Source organism: Microtus pennsylvanicus, chromosome 2, assembly GCF_037038515.1.
Source record: "Microtus pennsylvanicus isolate mMicPen1 chromosome 2, mMicPen1.hap1, whole genome shotgun sequence".
Lineage (NCBI taxonomy): Eukaryota > Metazoa > Chordata > Mammalia > Rodentia > Cricetidae > Microtus > Microtus pennsylvanicus.
This window is the reverse complement of record NC_134580.1, coordinates 132,514,964-132,532,195: the sequence shown is the minus strand read 5'-3', so window position 1 is coordinate 132,532,195 and position 17,232 is coordinate 132,514,964. Positions and strand designations below refer to the sequence as shown.

Genomic DNA, 17,232 nt, shown 5'->3' with positions numbered 1-17,232 from the left:
GTGGCCAGAAAGGCCAACTGTGAGAAGCTTTTCCAAACAATTGATTACCTTATGTCTTGATGATATATGTGTTTAAATGTTTATCTGACGTATTTTTACTATAAAGAAGTGATTTACTGTATTAAATGATTACAATAAATATACAGTCTTAAATATGTATAGGAAGTCTGGACACTATATATTTTCTATGCTGGGCTCACTGACTTGCAGTGACAGCCAAGATCAAGGGTCCCATCCTTTTGCCTTTCCTGTCGATGTGGCCGGCTTAGCTGAGACTTCATGAGAAGACAGATAAAGATAATCCAGAGAGACGATGCCTTCCTTTTTGTCCCTTTATTGAAGACAGAAAAACTTTTCCTCAAACCCCCAGTAGATTCTCCCTCATATCTCTTCCTTTTTGTTTGTTTGTTTGTTTTTCCCCAAGACAGGGTGTCTCTCTGTAGCCCTCATTGTTCTAGCCTCCTCTGCCCACACTTCAACCAGCTTCTGGCACCTGGTGGTAATAATAGCCATTTTATGTCAAGGTCAGTAGTCAAGCAGCGGGAGAACTGGACCAAAGCCTTGGCTTCTGCTTTCTGAAAGAGCAGAGAGGACAGTGGGTAAGGGCTGGCTCCCTTGCTATAACATGACATTTCTGTTATAAAATCACTATGTAATCATTGATCAAAAATCAGAAAAAACACATGAGAAACAAAAACCCACTTCTCCATTTCTCAAGGATACAGGTGTCATCTGTGTCAGCTCACAAATCTTTTATTTACTTCCTTCTTTCTTTTCTTGCCCTTTTTTCCTTTTTCTTTCTGTGGTGCTGGATTGAAGCAAGCATCTTGTGTGTGTCAAATAAGCATTCTACCCCCAAGCCACACCCAGCACTCCAGCACTTCTTTTTATTCTTTCCACCCTCACACCTCACTGTTGAGAATCAGATATCAAATCCAGGTCCTCATCTAGGCTAGGCAAGCACCCTGCAACTTCCAAATATTTTTGTATACATACATTCATATATACATTTTTTATTTTTATTTTTTAAAATATTTATTTATTATGTATACAATATTATGTCTGTGTGTATGTCTGCAGGCCAGAAGAAGGCACCAGACCCCATTACAGATGGTTGTGAGCCACCATGTGTTTGCTGGGAATTGAACTCAGGACTTTTGGAAGAGCAGGCAATGCTCTTAACCTCTGAGCCATCTCTCCAGCCCCCTCATATATACATTTTTTTTTTTTTGGTTTTTTTGAGACAGGGTTTCTCTGTGGTTTTGGAGCCTGTCCTGGAACTAGCTCTGTAGACCAGGCTGGTCTCGAACTCACAGAGATCCGCCTGCCTCTGCCTCCCAAGTGCTGGGATTAAAGGCGTGCGCCACCACCGCCCGGCCCATATATACATTTTTTTAAAGACAGGGTCTCTCTACATAGCCCTGGCTGTCCCTGTATTCACTGTGTAGACCAGGCTGGCCTCAAACTCACAGAGATTCACCTGCCTATGCTTCCCAAGTGCTAGCTAGAATTAAAGGTGTGAGCTACCACCGCTAGAAGATGATTGGAAAGTTGTATTATTATTTCCGCAGTGCTGAGGATCAAATCCCAGTCCTCCCTCATATATTCTAGGGCAGTGCTTTAGCAGTGAATCAAACCCTTAGCATCCTAAGCTTTACAAAATCAAAAATATTTTGTCTTCTATCTCTCCAGGACCTCTTAGAATGGCTATAAAGACTCTCAACTGTCCTACAGGATCAAGGTCTTAGTGATGTCTTTTTCCTCTTCAGGTACCAGAAATAATAGGTGTTATCTGTGCCCGGCTATCAGTAATCACCTTGCCTAGTGTCCGGCAAAATATCGTAAATACTGTGAGTTTGTTTCTCTCCAGACCCAAGTATACAGATACAGTGCTCAGCCATCTCTTATGTCATCCAGTGCCATATGACAGGTAATAGAACCTTGTGCAGCTTCTGTGTTAAATTGGGTCCACAACCATCTCTGAGTACGGTGAAATGTGGTTCCTAATGAGACTCCTGTAGAGAAGGTAAGATACAGATTGGTTCCTAAGAAATATGTTCTAAAAGACAAATGGACTAGATTCTTCAAAAAAGTTAAAACAACGAAAAAAAAAGAGAGAGAAAGAAACCAATTGGTGATAGAGCAACGAAGCAGTACGACCCAGGACAGTATAAGACCTTAACTGGATCTTGGATCAAAACAAAAGCTGTAATTGAAAAGTGCATTTGTACCAGATTTTTTAGAAGGTGGTGAGGGTTGAGATAGTGTTTTACTGTGTAGACCTGGCTAGCCTGGAGTTTATTATGTAGACAAGGCCGATCTAAAACGCATACAAGTGCTAGGTTTATAGGCATGTGCCACCACACCTGGCTCTATTAGATTCTTGAGTTAATATGATTTGCCTATGTGTAAAGTGATACTGTTTATGCAGAAGGACAACCTAGTGGCGAGAGGATAGACATTAAAGCATGCTGGTAATCCCAGAACTTGGGAGGCTGAGACAGGAGGATGGAGAGTTCAAGGCCAGTGTGGCCTATATAGTAAGACCCTGTCTAAATAAATAGATACAGATAGACAGGTACTAAAGTTATTTAGGGGCGAAATCCATAATGTTAGCATCTCACTTGCATAATGCATTTAAGAATGGCTTTGCCCCAAATAAATACATGTACCATATAAGAGAAAATCTAAGTATATACATAGGGAAGAATAAGGTCCTACAGAGAAGAATTGGGTTTTTTGGTTTGTTTGTTTGTTTGTTTGTTTTAGCTGAGTTTTTTCACAGTGGTAGCTCTAAGTCTTAGAGTCTAGGAGGTACATATGGGGAAGTCAGTGACACTTGAGGAGAGACCCCCCAACCCCTTAATCTGGAGCAGCATTCCCTTTGAAAATCTGATTCCTATATTGTGATTCAGAGCAACTGCTTTATTTAAAAAAAATCGTTTTCTGCTCTAACCTGTTTGAAAACTGCTCCTTTGTATGACCCTCACTAATGTCTTAATGTAGTGCTGGGTTCTTCATGCTGAACCAGACCCTCTACCACTAGGTCAGATGTCTTGATGTAGTACTGGGTTCTCCACGCTGAACCAGACCCTCTACCACTAGGTCAGATGTCTTGATGTAGTACTGGGTTCTCCACGCTGAACCAGACCCTCTACCACTAGGTCAGATGTCTTGATGTAGTACTGGGTTCTCCACGCTGAACCAGACCCTCTACCACTAGGTCAAATGTCTTGATGTAGTACTGGGTTCTCCACGCTGAACCAGACCTTCTACCACTAGGTCAGATGTCTTGGTGTAGTGCTGGGTTCTTCATGCTGAACCAGACCTTCTACCACTAGGTCAGATGTCTTGGTGTAGTGCTGGGTTCTTCATGCTGAACCAGACCTTCTACCACTAGGTCAAATGGTAGGACTCTTGCCCATCTGGAGAAAATAAATACATTAACATGGAAGGTAATATGGACTTTTAAAGATTCTTTTGTATATTTCTCTAATCAATTGCTCTTAAGTCATTGATCCGTCCCATGGCTTAAATGTACTAAAGTTTTATATGAAATGTCTCTCAGGAATACTGGACAGGTGAGCAGTGGGAAGTGCTCAGATTAAAGGCCCTTTCTGTATAGATGAACTAAAGTTCTAATATTGCGTTGTCTTGATAGCGGCACAGGTATACCACACTAAAACAGGTTTTAAATGATCAAAAGTCAGAAAACAGCGATATATTGGGTAAGATAGTGGACTTTATACCTCAGCAGGAGCCACTTAAGAACTTCATGGTACCGTCACAGGCAGATCTCTGTGAGTTCAAGACCAGACCAGCTGACCTACATAGCAGGTTCCAGGCCAGCCTGGGCTACATAGTAAGACCCTATCCAAGAAAGAAAGAAAGAAAGAAAGAAAGAAAGAAAGAAAGAAAGAAAGGAGGGAGGGAGGGAGGGAGGGAGGGAGGGAGGGAGGGAGGGAGGGAGGGAGGGAGGGAAAAGAAAAGGAAAAAAAATGTCATTGAAGATGCGAATGACTTGAGATGCACCTTTTGCCTGTGTCTCTGGTGCAGATGGGTTACAGGTTGTGCAGTGCTATAGAAGGCAGGGCAGGCACGCAAGAAAAGGTAAGGCCCACGTGTCCTCAGAGGCAGAGAAGAGAGGGACTGAAAAGCAGAAGCATCTCTGGACAGGCCCCGCAAATGGGAAGAGGAGCAGTAAGGCAGAAGGCACGCGGGCTAAGCTGGGATTGGGGCTTGAGAGGCCAGGTTGATCGCATCATCTACTGAGAGGAATTGCTTTGCACTGCCGCCAGGCTGTGTGGTAGGTGACATGCTTTGGGAAACTCAACTCATTACCAAGGGTCCAGGAAAAGACATCTCAGAGCATATGTGTGACAGTGTCCTGACTTATCTGGAATTCTGTCCCGGCACGTCACAAGAGCAGTCAGGCTGTTTCTTTCTGTTCACAAGGGAGATAGTATGTGTTTCAAGGGATGCCTCCTCCAGTCTTCTAGAACAGTAAGTAAGCATTGTGAGAACTAATGCATCAGATCCTCCCATGAAGCCAGGTCTCTTCCAAGCCCTCACCTATAGGTTAGTCAAGATTCTAGTTGGAAGTGGCAGAGATGGTGCTCAAACATGCATAAGGAATCATAGGCCTGAAGTGCTTGAAAGTCTCTCGAGGTGCGTCCTTTGTTTTCTTAGAGCTCCTTCCATCTCTTCCCTTTGGTGGACTGGCATACTGGTTGCAAAGTTGGTAGCTTTATTCATAGCATTTCTTATCGCTTTGTTAAAACACACGGCAGAGTGGCTCAGTGTGTGGTAACAAGAAAGGTAAGTGGAGCAGTTGTTCACACTGTGGAGAACCAGGAAACAGAGCAAGGCCAGAGTCAGGGTGGACATAACTTCAGAGCCCTTCCACTAGTGACCTACTTTCTTTGTTTTCCTTTTCTTTTTTTGTTCTTTTTGAGACAGGGTTTCTCTGTGTAGCATTCACTGTCCTGGAACTCTATTTGTGGACCAGGCTGGCCTTGAACTCCCAGAGATCTGCCTGCCTCCGCCTCCTGAGTGCTGGAATTAAAGGCAAACAATATCACCATCCGGCTTGTGACCTACTTTCTGCCAGCTGGGTCCCATCTCCAAAAGTAGTGATTCTTAACCTTCCTAATGCTCTTGAATATAATTCCTCATGTTGTGGTAACCCCCCAAACATAAAATTATTTTCATTGATACTTCATAACTTTAATTTTGCTACTGCTATGACTCATAATGTAAATATCTGTGTTTTCCTATGGTCTTAGGCAACACCTGTGAAATGGTCAAATCCCCAAAGAGTTGTGACCCACAGGTTGAGAACCATTGAAAAGCTGCCTTGATTTCTTGGGCTTTCTGCCTCACATCTCCTGAACTTCTTGTATATTTTTATTTCATTTATTTATTTTAGTTTTATAAGACAGGGTCTCATTTTAAAGCATTGGTTGTTCCAAATCTTACTATGTAGGTCAGGCTAGCCTTTAACTCTCAGAAATCCACCTGCCTCTATCTCCTCAGCACTGGGATTAAAGGTTGTACTACCACACATGCTCTCTCTCTCTCTCTCTCTCTCTCTCTCTCTCTCTCTCTCTCTCTCTCTCACACACACACACACACACACACACACACGTCTTATTATTGTGTGTGTGAGTGTGTGTGCTCAGGTGGGTGGAAACTAGTTATGGCTGTAGTGGAGGTTAGACTACAGTGTGTGGGAGTTATTCTTCATCTGCTATGTGGGTCCTGGAGTTCAAACTTTGGTGGTCATGCTTGGCTGCGGTGCTTTCGCCTGCTGCACCATGTTATCAACACAGCGTTTAAACAAACTCTGTAGATGATTTGCTTTCTACCAAAATCTGAGAGTCAATGACTGTGTGCTTTCCAATCCCAAGCACACTTAGAGTGCGCAGCAAATTGAGCATTCCAGTTAGAGTCTCTCAGGCATTGCCTCAGAATCACAGCAAACCAAGGAATGGCTAACATCCTTCCTGGCGCTTGTTCACCCCGTCACCTGATTCCGCTCTCTGCCGTGAACCTTTTACAGAGTACCATGTGCCTTTCAAGCCTCCTTCTCTTCAGGCTTGCTTGGGATCCTCTTGCTTTTTTTATTCTCAGATTTGAATTACTAAATTAGAGGCTGGTGTGATGGCTCATACCTGTAGTCCCAGCACTCAGGAGGCTGAGTCAGGAGGATTACCAAAAGTTGGAGGCCAGTCTAGTCTACCTAGTTCCTTTCAGGACAGTCTTAGCTACAGAGCGAAAGCTGTCTAGAAATAAGAACAACAAAAAGGCAGCATTACTAAGGCAGACAATGATTGTTGGGATCGTGTCTGAGAGTCTCAGTGTTCAGAGTGATTTGGGAAGACGGGAGTTTTGTTTTGATAATAAAATTTAATATTTTTCTTAGGCTGGCCTTAGCTGTAATGTCAAATTTATAGTATTTTTGAGAAACTGCTACATATTATTTTAAGCTATAAGTAGGATCAGAGGTTAATTTTTAGGTGTTGACCTTCTCTTCACACACGAGGACCATAGACTACATGGGATAATATGTCTTTGAATGTGTCCTGTGGACCTGGCATTGTGCCAAGCTCTGAGGCCTCCAGATATGATCCCTTCCTTCAGAGGAGCATGCACAGAGCACTGACCAGTGTGGGATACTGAGGAAACCTGTCTCAAGAAGAAATGTAAATGTTATAGGAACTCTGCTGAGAAGCATCAGGAAACTTAGCAAAAGAGATGCCGCTGGATCTTCTCTTGAGGGGAGGTGATAGAAAAGAGAGAGCTGGGGAAAAGGCCTCTGACTTCAGAAAATGGTGTGGACCTCTAAGGTAATCAGTCTGTGGTTCATTTGGCAAAGGTGAATGGTAAGAAGTAGCTAGCGTGTGACTGTGGGTCTTTTGTTTTGGTTTGGTTTTTTGAGACAAGATTTCTCTGTGTAGCTTTGGAGCCTGTCCTGGAACTATCTGTAGCATAGGCTGGCCTTGAACTCACAAGAGATCCGTCTGCCTCTGCCTCCCAAGTGCTGAGATTAAAGATGTGCGCCACCACCGCCTGGCTTTTGTATGACTGTGTGTCTTAATTAAGATTTTATTGCTGTGAAGAGACACCATGACCACGGCAACTCTTATAAAGAAAACATTTAATTGATGGTGGCTCATTTTCAGTTTCAGAGGTTCAGTCCATCATGATCATGAAGGGGAGAATGGCAGAGTGCAGGCAGACATGGTGGTGCTGCCTACATCTTGTAATCAACAGGAAATTGACTGATGTCACATTAAGTGAAACGAGAAAAGAGGCCACAAAGCCCACCCCCACAGTGATATACTTCCTCCAACAGGGCCACAACTCCTAATAGAGCCACTCCCTGTGGGGGCCATTTTCTTTCAGACCACCACATTGTGTGATACAAAAGCAGAGGTTCTGATATGCTTTAGACTAGTTTAGGAATGGCTGTAGGTCAAGGCAGGCAGTGAAAGCTCAGCTACTGCTACACTGTCAGGCAGTATGTATTGATACCTGAAGAACCGAGCAGAGGAACGCCTCTCACAGGAAGACTGAATTCCAAAATGACTCTAAGAAAGTTGCCATTCTGGGAGGCCTGGGATAAGCCCTTCTCATGATGCTTGCTATTCTGGGATTTCTAGGCACCTGGCTGAATTGTGGAGAACTCTGAACATAGAACTGTCTAAAACGACCTGGGTCCTCTGGAGGCTCATGAGAAAGCTGCAGAAATGCCATGATGTGACCACCCACGAGAAGATGGCCTATGTGGCTGTTGCTGTAAGCCATTGCTCTGCCCCTATGTCAGCTCAGAATGCTCCCCGAGGAGGACTCCCTCATCCAGAGGGCCATCTTTTTGTTCTCTTTTTAGTTTGTTTCTAGTACTCATCTATAAATCCATGAAATCTTTCATTGACTCTGACCTGGAGAGAGCTGGAGGGTGTGACAGTGTGAAACAGTGTAACCATTCCTACTTCTGGCCTTAAAAACTACCTAAAGTAACCCAAACTTGTGAAAAAAGTTTACAAATATAATAATATATAAGGTAGAAAGCCCTTTAATTAAGGTTTAGAAAGCTTTCTATCTAAAGAATGTTTCGGGTCTTGTAAGCAATATATATTTTAGGACTTAAGTCTTTGCCACACAATCTTTGGATTTAAAAAAAAAAAACTAAACCCAAGACAATGTTGTGTGCCTGTCATCCCAGCTACTCAGAAGGCTGAGGTAGGACCATCATTTGAGCTCAAGAGTCTAGGCAACAATTTTTTCAAAAGGAAAAAGAACAAAACCTAACGCTTTTACAGACAAAAAAGAAAGGAAGGAAGAAATAGAGAAAGAAAACCATTCTTAGCTCATAATTTGTTTCATCTCCCTAATGAAATTTCTAGAAATACCTGTGCATGTGTATTTGATGTTTTCCCACCCAGTTTTCCTTTGAAAACAGCACTTTTAAAGCAGCCTTATGCTCACTGCCAGACTATCCAGACAGTACAGAGGGCTGCTGCAGAGCTCTGGCCTTGGCCATGCAGAGACTGCTTCCTATTGGTACATATGCTTTTAGTTTTTGAGACAGCATCTCAGGTAGGTCCAGGCTGACCTTGAACTAGTGATATAATGAAGGATGACTTTGAGCCTACTTTGGCTCCCCAAAGTGCTGGGATTCCTTTCCCACCTGGCCTTCTGGAGGCTCTGCTTCTCTCCTCATCCCCACCCCTCCTACTTTTAGGTTCCTCTTTGTCTAGTCCAAGCTACTATCATAGTATTTTAAGCTTCCAAATTTCTTTCAGTATTTCTAATTTGCTATTGTCTTTTATTATCTTTTCTTATGAATGTGTGCTTTTTAAAAATTAAAAAATGTAAGTGGGCTGTGATGTTGCACGCCTTTAATCCCAGCACTCAGGAGGCAGAGGCAGGCGGATCTCTATAAATTCGAGGCCAGCCTGGTCTACAGAGTGAGTTCCAGGACAGCCAGGACTGTTACACAGAGAAACCCTGTCTCAAAAAAAATCTAAAATGTTATGTTAGTGTAGTTTTAGAGGTTAGGGCAAATACATGTATATTTCAGTCACACAAAGCAGATTGTGATATAGGTGGTATGGGAGGGACTCCACACTCTCATTTTCAACCAGCTCCCCATGATGCAGCATTGCAGTGGGCGCACCTCGAGCAGCAGGACTTTACATTTGTCTTACTGAAGGATGAGAGCATTTTATTTACACGTTAACACAAAAATAGATATTTTTCTGAATTGTTATTTGTTATCTAATATGACAGATTATATTGTGGTTTTGTTTTATTGTTTTTAGTTGTATCTAATAAAGTGTACTAATAGCTTCCAGTTATTATTTTTGGATGTCAGGTCTGCTCACTGGACACACACACACATACTCCCCCCTCTCTGTGTGTGTATGTATATGCGTGACTAGGTATAATATGTGTGTGGTGCTAGGGATTGAAGCAAGGGTCTACCACTTGGTAAGTATGTACTCCACTCTGAGCATGCCCCAGCTCACTTCCAATGGTCCCTTTACTCCTGTTCTCCCTTTCATACAATCACCATTGCCGTTCTGTCTGTGGACTAGTCATGACACAGAGCGGTAGAACCAACAGGCTCTCAGTTCTTCCCCGTGCCTTTTCTACCACAGGCAACAGATGCCCTTTATGAGGTGCTTATGGGAAACAAGCTGCGAGAAGCTGCATTTCGACTCTTTCCTCAGCTTTTGATGACTCTGCTCATCCAGATTCACCACAGTGTCGGCCTCACCATGTCTGATGTCAGCATCCCAAGTGGCCTGTACGCAGGACAGGAAATACCAACGGAGGTCACACCTTTGTGGTATTGCTCATTGTGATTTCATTGATCTGAACACTTAGAGTTCTGGGCACTGGAGTAGATACAAGGATAGATGTGGTCCTAACCGTGCGTGAACACTGGTCCACAATCCTTACAGTAAAATGCTGAGGATCCCTCTGGCTTTTATTTGCTGCTTTTAGTTTTTTTGGTACCAGTGTTTCACTATCTAGGTGCCTGGCAGATAATATGTGATATTGTGCTGTCCCTTCCTTGACAGAGCAAGTAGAGAAAAACCAGTAAACCAGCCTCCCAAACTGGATTGATCCAGTAAAACAATTCCTTATTTCTGGGATATTGCTTGGAGAGGTTTTTCAGTTCCTCAGTAAGGTCTTGGTAGACATTTCTAGCGCTGCTGACACACAGATCTTTAGGGAGGAAATACCATCCCATGGGATTTTAGGGCCAGGCTAAGTGTCAGTTTGTCCCATGTGTAGTTCTCATGAATCTGTTTAATGAGCTGCCGCCCTGGACCAATGCACGGTTCTGTGCCTTGGTTTCCTCTTCTGTAACTGAGGAGATTGGAGCGGGTTATCTCCGGGAACCTTTCCAGCTCTACCATGCTCTTGAAGCTGTGTCTGGAAGAGCTTCTCAAGAAGTACTTTGTAAGATGCGCTGGTAAATTTTATGGGGAAGTGTAAATTGGATCTTTTTCCTTTCTCTTTTTGAATCTCAGTCTCGTGTCCTGCAAGTCAGCCTCAAACTCACTTTGTAGTTTAGGTTGACCTTGAACTACTGATTCCTAGCTCCTAAATGCTGGAGGTTCAGGCATGTCCCACTATGTCTGGTTTCTGAAGTGATGGTGATCAAACCAGAGCTTAGAGCATGCTAATCAGATGTTCTACCAACTGAGCCAAATACCTAGCCTTAAATTTTACCTCAAAATTTTTTTAAATCAATGGATTAGGCTGGAGAGATGGTTTAGAGGATAAGGGCACTTGCTGGTCTTGTAGAGGATCCAGGTTCATTCCCACATGACAGCTTATAACTGTAACTCCAGTTCTAGAGGATCAAACACCCTCTCTTCTGACCTCCATGGGCACTGCACGTGGTGCACAGAAATGCAGGCTAACTCATACTCAGAAAATTAATCTTTTTTTAATGCAATGGATATCCATTTAGCATCCCAAATCAGTTCTGAATCATAGATCTCCTGCCAAACTCCTTGAGAAAGAAAATCAAGTTAAATTTCTTTATGCTGAGAATGTATATGGAAGGTCTTTCCGGATATTAGAGCATGAAGCATCTTTAAGAACTCTAGAAAGGGATAGATTACAGTACAGCCACTGGCTCATCCCAGTGACTAGCAGGCCTATTCTCTCCATCCATGCTTGTTTTTGCTCAACTTAGCTTCGCCATACAAGCTACAAAGACTCTCCTCCTCAGAACATTGTGCTGGCAGGAATTCAGCATCATGGAAAAGAATGATGGATGGACCCTTCTGAGGGGAGAATGCCATCTTCAGGGAGTATTCCTGCTTGCCAAGTAAGATTTCCCTATTCTAATGTATTCATTCTCTCCAGAAAGCAGAATTGTTGTGTTTTCTCCTTAAAAAAAAAAAAACCACAGTAACTAAAACAGTAACCGAATATACAATAGCAGTAAATTTTTTTGAAGCAGAGTCTCACTGTGTCCCTGGCCTGGAACTCTTCTTCTCTCTAGATCAGGCTGGCCTCAGACTCACAGCAGTTCTCCTTCCTCTGCCTCCCAAGTGTTGAGATTAAAGGTGTGCACCATCAGGCCTAGCTATAGTATCTATAAATTAACCAGGACAAAATTTTAAAAGTCTTGGCCCTGGCAAGCTTCCTGAATACCTAAAGCAGGGCTAAAAGCTTTGGAGGGCTGACCCTGGGAAATGCCGTCTGGGTGGGCATGTCTGAGTTCTCTGTTGGTCTCTTTTACAGTGCCTTGCTGGAAAGAAGCCACCTCTTTGCGTGTAAGACCATGTACTTGTTGGTCCCTTTGATTAACCGAGGGAATGATAAACACAAGCTCACATCTGCGGGCTTTTTTGTGGAGGTAAGAGTCCTGTAGGTACTAGATTCAGGAAGCCCAGAAAGCAGTAGAGCCTCTTTCCTAAACTGTATTCAACTCAGGGACAGGCTGGGGTCCATTCTGTGTATGCCACAGATGCTCTCTTTAGATTCGAGCCTTTGGAAATCCTCTCTCTCACCATTGTCAGCATTCCTGTGTTCCTGCTCCCAGCGTCACTCTGTACTGCGTGCAGCAGCTGGTGATTTCAAAGGAAAATGATGTATACATTGAAGTTGGTGGGAAGATAGCTCCCGTCAAGGAAAAAGAGCTCCAAGGTCATTTCTTTCAGCTCCTAAGGAGTCCAGTGGCCAGGAGATTGCCCAGGTTATACTCCACTGTCCGCCTGAAAACCTGGCTGTATGATGAGAATAAGCTCTTCAAGATAATTGCGCTGAGAGGACTACGCAACATTGTCAGACACCGAGAGATGGTAAAAGGACCTTTGACCATTGATAAATAGATAATAGATACATAATAATAAATAGAAACAGAAATAGAACAACCCCAAAGATACCCAAGAAACTCAGAAAGGAGGAACTGGAAGTGCTGGGGCAGGAATGAATGGGGGAAGACCTTTCTCACTGTACATCCATCTATAGCGTTCTAATTTTATACCTAGAAGTTATGTGGAAACTATTAAAATTAAATAACATTAAAATTCCAAGTCACAAATATAATACTTCAAAATTTGCATTTTGTGGGGGAGGTGCACTTATTGTTACAACACAGTAGAAAATATTCAACTGCCTGCTTGATGCCTTACACCATACTGTCTTGTGGAGTACTTGGATACTCCAGGATATTTCTCATCAAGACAAAGATCACTGTCATTCCTAATGAAAGTCTTCTGCATGTCTCATTATAAAACTATGCTTCAGCTGGGCTGTGGTGGCATATGACTTTAATCAAAGCACTCGGGAAGTAGAGGCAGGAGGATCTCTGTGAGTTGGAGACTAGGCCTGGTCTAGAGAACTAGTTCTAGGGCAGCCAAGTCTACACAAAGAAACCCTGTCTCAAAAAAACAAAAACAAACAAACAAAAAACAAAAAAAGAAAGAAATAGAACTATGCCTCAGTCAGAAGTAACCCTGAAGCTTTAATTTTGCCATCTGAGATGTATTTATTTTATATAAAAATACATACATATATGGAACAAAAATGACAAATACTAGTATATGCTAACTCTGGCTAATTGGATGCATGATCATTTGTTTACTGCATTGTATGTGTGTGTGTGTATATATATACATACATATATATAATTTATTTATCTAAAAAATTATCTTTTCTCATTTTACATACCAATCCCTGTTCCTACTCCCTGCTCTCTTCCCACTTCCTCCACCTTCCTCATCTCACCCCCATCCTACCTCCCATCCACTCCTCTGGTCCTGCCTCAAAGCAATGTGCTAGACTTTGTTGACTCCCTTGGGAAGAATATATATTTTTTAAAACACATGTTTTAAAATCCTGAGATTGCTTCCTTGTAGGAGTTTAGAATGGGGAGGGATTTTAAGGATCCCCAGTCAAACCCTGCTGATCCTACCAAGTAGTTTTTCGAGCCTATGTTTGAATAACTTCCATGCTGGAAAGCTCACTGTGGCCTGAGCTGGCCATTCCACTTTTTCCTGTGTTGGAAAAGCTTTTCTTTAAAGTAAAGCTGAGGGTATACCCCTGGCCCTTCCCCACCTGGACCCCTCTGTTTATGAAGCAATTCACAGCAGCTCCTTCACCTCTATATACCAGGCATGCTAATAGTAAGGAGATAGTTCTTATGCCCTCTCTACCATCAGAGTTACCAGAAAACTACCACAAGCACCGGGTTACTTAAGTCAGTGTGGGATCCTTCCATTTAGAATGAGATAATGTGCTATGGGAGAAGAGGTCATGGCTGCTTTTGGACACACAGAGAGAAGACATCAAAAGTGTGGTACCGTGCATCTTAGATAGCTTACACGAGTCCGATGAGAGGATCGTTTTGTTGGCCATCCAGATACTCATGCAGCTTGTCAAGACACTAGACTCTACCACCTTGGCTTCCATGATGAAGATCCTGTTCTCCTTATTTGGTGATGTAAGACAATGAGAGAAAAGATTCTTCCCTAGTGGGTGGGCACCTACCAGCTGGTAGATTTTGAGACTATAATAAGGTCATTTTATTTTACCCTCATAATGGAATTTTTCTCATTTATAGAGGCCCTTTAGATCTTCTTATTCAAGACCCTTCCAGATAATCTGTGATGTCCCTCTTTTTGGACTGATGTTATTAGTTTTTCAAACTTAAAAAAATCTCGAGATACAGCAGGGTGGTGTTGGCACATGCCTTTAATACCCGTACTCGGGAGGCAGAAGCAGGCAAATCTCAGAGTTCAAGGCCAGCCTGGTGCAGGATGACCAGGGCTACACAGAGAAACCCTGTTTCAAAACAAAACAGCCTAAAATTTGAGACATACAGATTTACCAAAGCTTTACCTTGCTCTGTGGGTGGGGGAAAAGTTGTGTAGGCTGAGGAATAGTAAGAAATGGGTCACAAGAGAAAAAGAGAAAGAAATGGGTCAAAATGATGGACTGTACTTATATTCTTGTCCCAAATCACATAGATTTTTTTAAAAGAAACACATAAAGCACATTGACCTGCATCCTTAGTATATGCTCGTTAGGGTTTTGAATTTTAGCAAAAAAGTGTGTGAGTGATTAATACCAGGATTGAATACAAGCATTTTCAGCAGCAGGTGGAACTACCTATTTGTTGCTTGTACAGTTCAGAAACAAGAGTATCAACCACAGGTCTTGCTATCTCCCTGTATAGTTGATATTTCCATGCAGCTAGATAGCTCCATGTTGAGACTGATGTGCCAGACTCCCCACAGTTCCTATAAACTAGTATGAGCATGTTCAGTGAGCTGTTTCCTTGTGAATCCTCCATTCTTAGGTGAGGCATGGCGTCCATCGCTTCTCCATGACTCTCTTTGGAGCCTCCGTAAAGGCTGTGAAATGCACAGATAAGAAGTGTGTGGAGAACCACGTCCTGGAAAGCTTGGTCCCACTACTGCTGTTTTCTCAGGATGACAATGATGAAATAGCTAAGGTAATGCCGGTCTCTTTTCAGCCGTGAATAACTGAGTTCAGATCTAACTCTGCAAATAGTGTTTATCTCCTCGAGGACACAGACTGCAGTCACATTCTTATTCCTTACGTCCTCTGGCACAAAACTACATTTCAGTCATTTTCCTCAGCAAATTACGGGAAATCAAACTCTTAATTTTTGTGTAGCAAAATAAGGTATTTGTGGGGGAGAAACTGTGTATTATCACCTTGTAGCCTAGCACAGAGCACGAAATATAATGCTCAACTCAACAAACTCTGTGTTAATGACAAACGTGTTCTTTTCTTTCAATGACTACCCCATGGTCTGGAGACATGGAATGTGTTGGAGTTAAGTTAGAGAGTAACCTTTCTGGACCAACTGGAGACTTTATTTCTCCTAAGCCTTCCAAGGGTTTTGCTGTAAGAATTGTGGTTTTTCATTTAAGCCACCTAGCATTAATTGTGTCTGTTCAGACTGGGTATAATGGCGTATATTTGTAATCGCAGCTACTTGGGAGGCCCGAGGCTGGAGGCTTTCAAGTTCAAGGCCAGTGTGGATAACCTAAAAGAGTAAGACTGACAAGATGGCTCAGTAGGTAAAGGTACTTGCTGCCAAGCCCGACTGGAAAGAGAGGAACTGATTCCTACAAACACACATGGAGACAGGGAGACAGGGAGACAGGTAGATAGATAGATAGATAGATAGATAGATAGATAGATAGATAGATAGATAGATAGATAGATGATAGATGTAATTAAAATTTTTAAATAAAAGTGGAGTGAAAGGGCTGGAAATGTAGCTAAGTGGTAGAGTGCTTGCCTATCCCGTGTGAGATCCTGGATTCAACCTTCAGTACAGTAACACACACACACAGTATAAGCTTACTCAGTCCATCATGCTAACTATGATCACCGGTTCTGTCATTCCAGAGAGGAAAGTTTAGACCACAAGGATTCAGAAAGCATCTGGAGCTCTGTCTTTGTGTTTCCCCATACAGAAATGAAAGTCAGAGGTGGTGGTGGACACCTTTAGTTCCAGTACTTGGGAGCCGAGGCAGGAAGATCTCTGTGAGTTTGAGGCCAGCCTGGTCTATTGACCAAGTTCCAGGACAGCCAGGGCTACATACTGAGACCCTGTCTTGGGGGAGGGGAGAGAAGAAAAGCTTAGAAACAGGAAGTAATATCTATGTGGGCCCTCATACCTTGTGTGAAAAGGTCTATAGCTCTGTAGCCTTAGATTAGAAACACTTCAGATGTCTGTACGTATAGCTCAGACGTTGTCAACCAGCTGATGGGGAAGCATATCTTTGGGGCTCACATGCAGGTGGTACATTGTTACCTCCCCCCAATCTGCCATCTTTTGGCAATCAGAAAAGGCCTAGAGCCACCAAGGCTCTGAGTTTACTTTCCTGCAAACTTGAATAACTTCTAGCTAAGTCAAGTTCTTCAGAGAAGAGTCTGAACAAAGAGGTGAGTGTTAGACTGGGTTAGGACAGAACCAAAGAAATGTAACAAGTAAGTCATGCACCTGTTCCCAGCTGAAGCCCCCAAGACCTGTCATCCAAACTTTAGTCATTTCTGAAGGAAGGAATTCCTTCCCTTCCTTTCCCTCACCTCTCTTTTGTGTTTTTTGTTTTGGGATACGGTCTGTAGTAGCTCAAGCTGATCTTAAACTCACTTTGTAGTCAAGGCTTGATTCTGTATGGATCTGATTGTTCTGCCTGTTTCCTAAGTGCTGGGACTATAGGTGTGTGCCATCAATGTCTGGCTCATCTGTGTGAATGTGATTGTGTGTGTGTGTTTAAGACAGTCTCACCATGTAGGCCAGCCTGGCCTTGAACTTGCTGTCCTCTTGGCCTTTGCCTTCCAAGTGCTGAGATTATAGTTGTGTACCACCACACTGAGTTTATTTTTCATGTTTTAAACTTTATGTTGTGTATCTCCATAAACCTCTCAACATATTTGCTTAGCACTGTATTTATGATATTTTATTATAAGCGTGTAGATGATTTCTTTTCAGTGTTATGTGGAATTACATCATTTAATCTAAAATTTACCCCATTCTCCTATTCCAGACACTTAGACAGTGTTTGGTTTTCATGGTTATAATTCTGCAACCAGCACTTTAGTGTATGCATGTGAGAATTTCTGAAGGGCGTAAAACCCTAGCGTGGGTATTTGGGTTAGATACTGCCTAGCTACACAAAGAAGCTGAACTAATTCTTATCAATCCTCAAAGGG

At 42.7% G+C, this 17,232-nt stretch overlaps 1 protein-coding gene across 1 annotated transcript in view; it reads left to right on the top strand.

Annotated features, from left to right (window-relative positions):
* The window catches only part of Mroh8 (maestro heat like repeat family member 8), an 85,428-nt gene that overhangs the window by 57,436 nt on the left and 10,760 nt on the right, over nucleotides 1-17,232 (top strand). Inside the window, exons 13-20 of the mRNA XM_075962821.1 lie at nucleotides 1,770-1,930; nucleotides 7,665-7,800; nucleotides 9,666-9,856; nucleotides 11,222-11,356; nucleotides 11,776-11,890; nucleotides 12,195-12,335; nucleotides 13,814-13,978; nucleotides 14,837-14,992. Of these exons, the coding sequence (XP_075818936.1) occupies nucleotides 1,770-1,930; nucleotides 7,665-7,800; nucleotides 9,666-9,856; nucleotides 11,222-11,356; nucleotides 11,776-11,890; nucleotides 12,195-12,335; nucleotides 13,814-13,978; nucleotides 14,837-14,992 (1,200 nt within the window). The remainder of the gene's footprint in view (nucleotides 1-1,769; nucleotides 1,931-7,664; nucleotides 7,801-9,665; nucleotides 9,857-11,221; nucleotides 11,357-11,775; nucleotides 11,891-12,194; nucleotides 12,336-13,813; nucleotides 13,979-14,836; nucleotides 14,993-17,232) is intronic.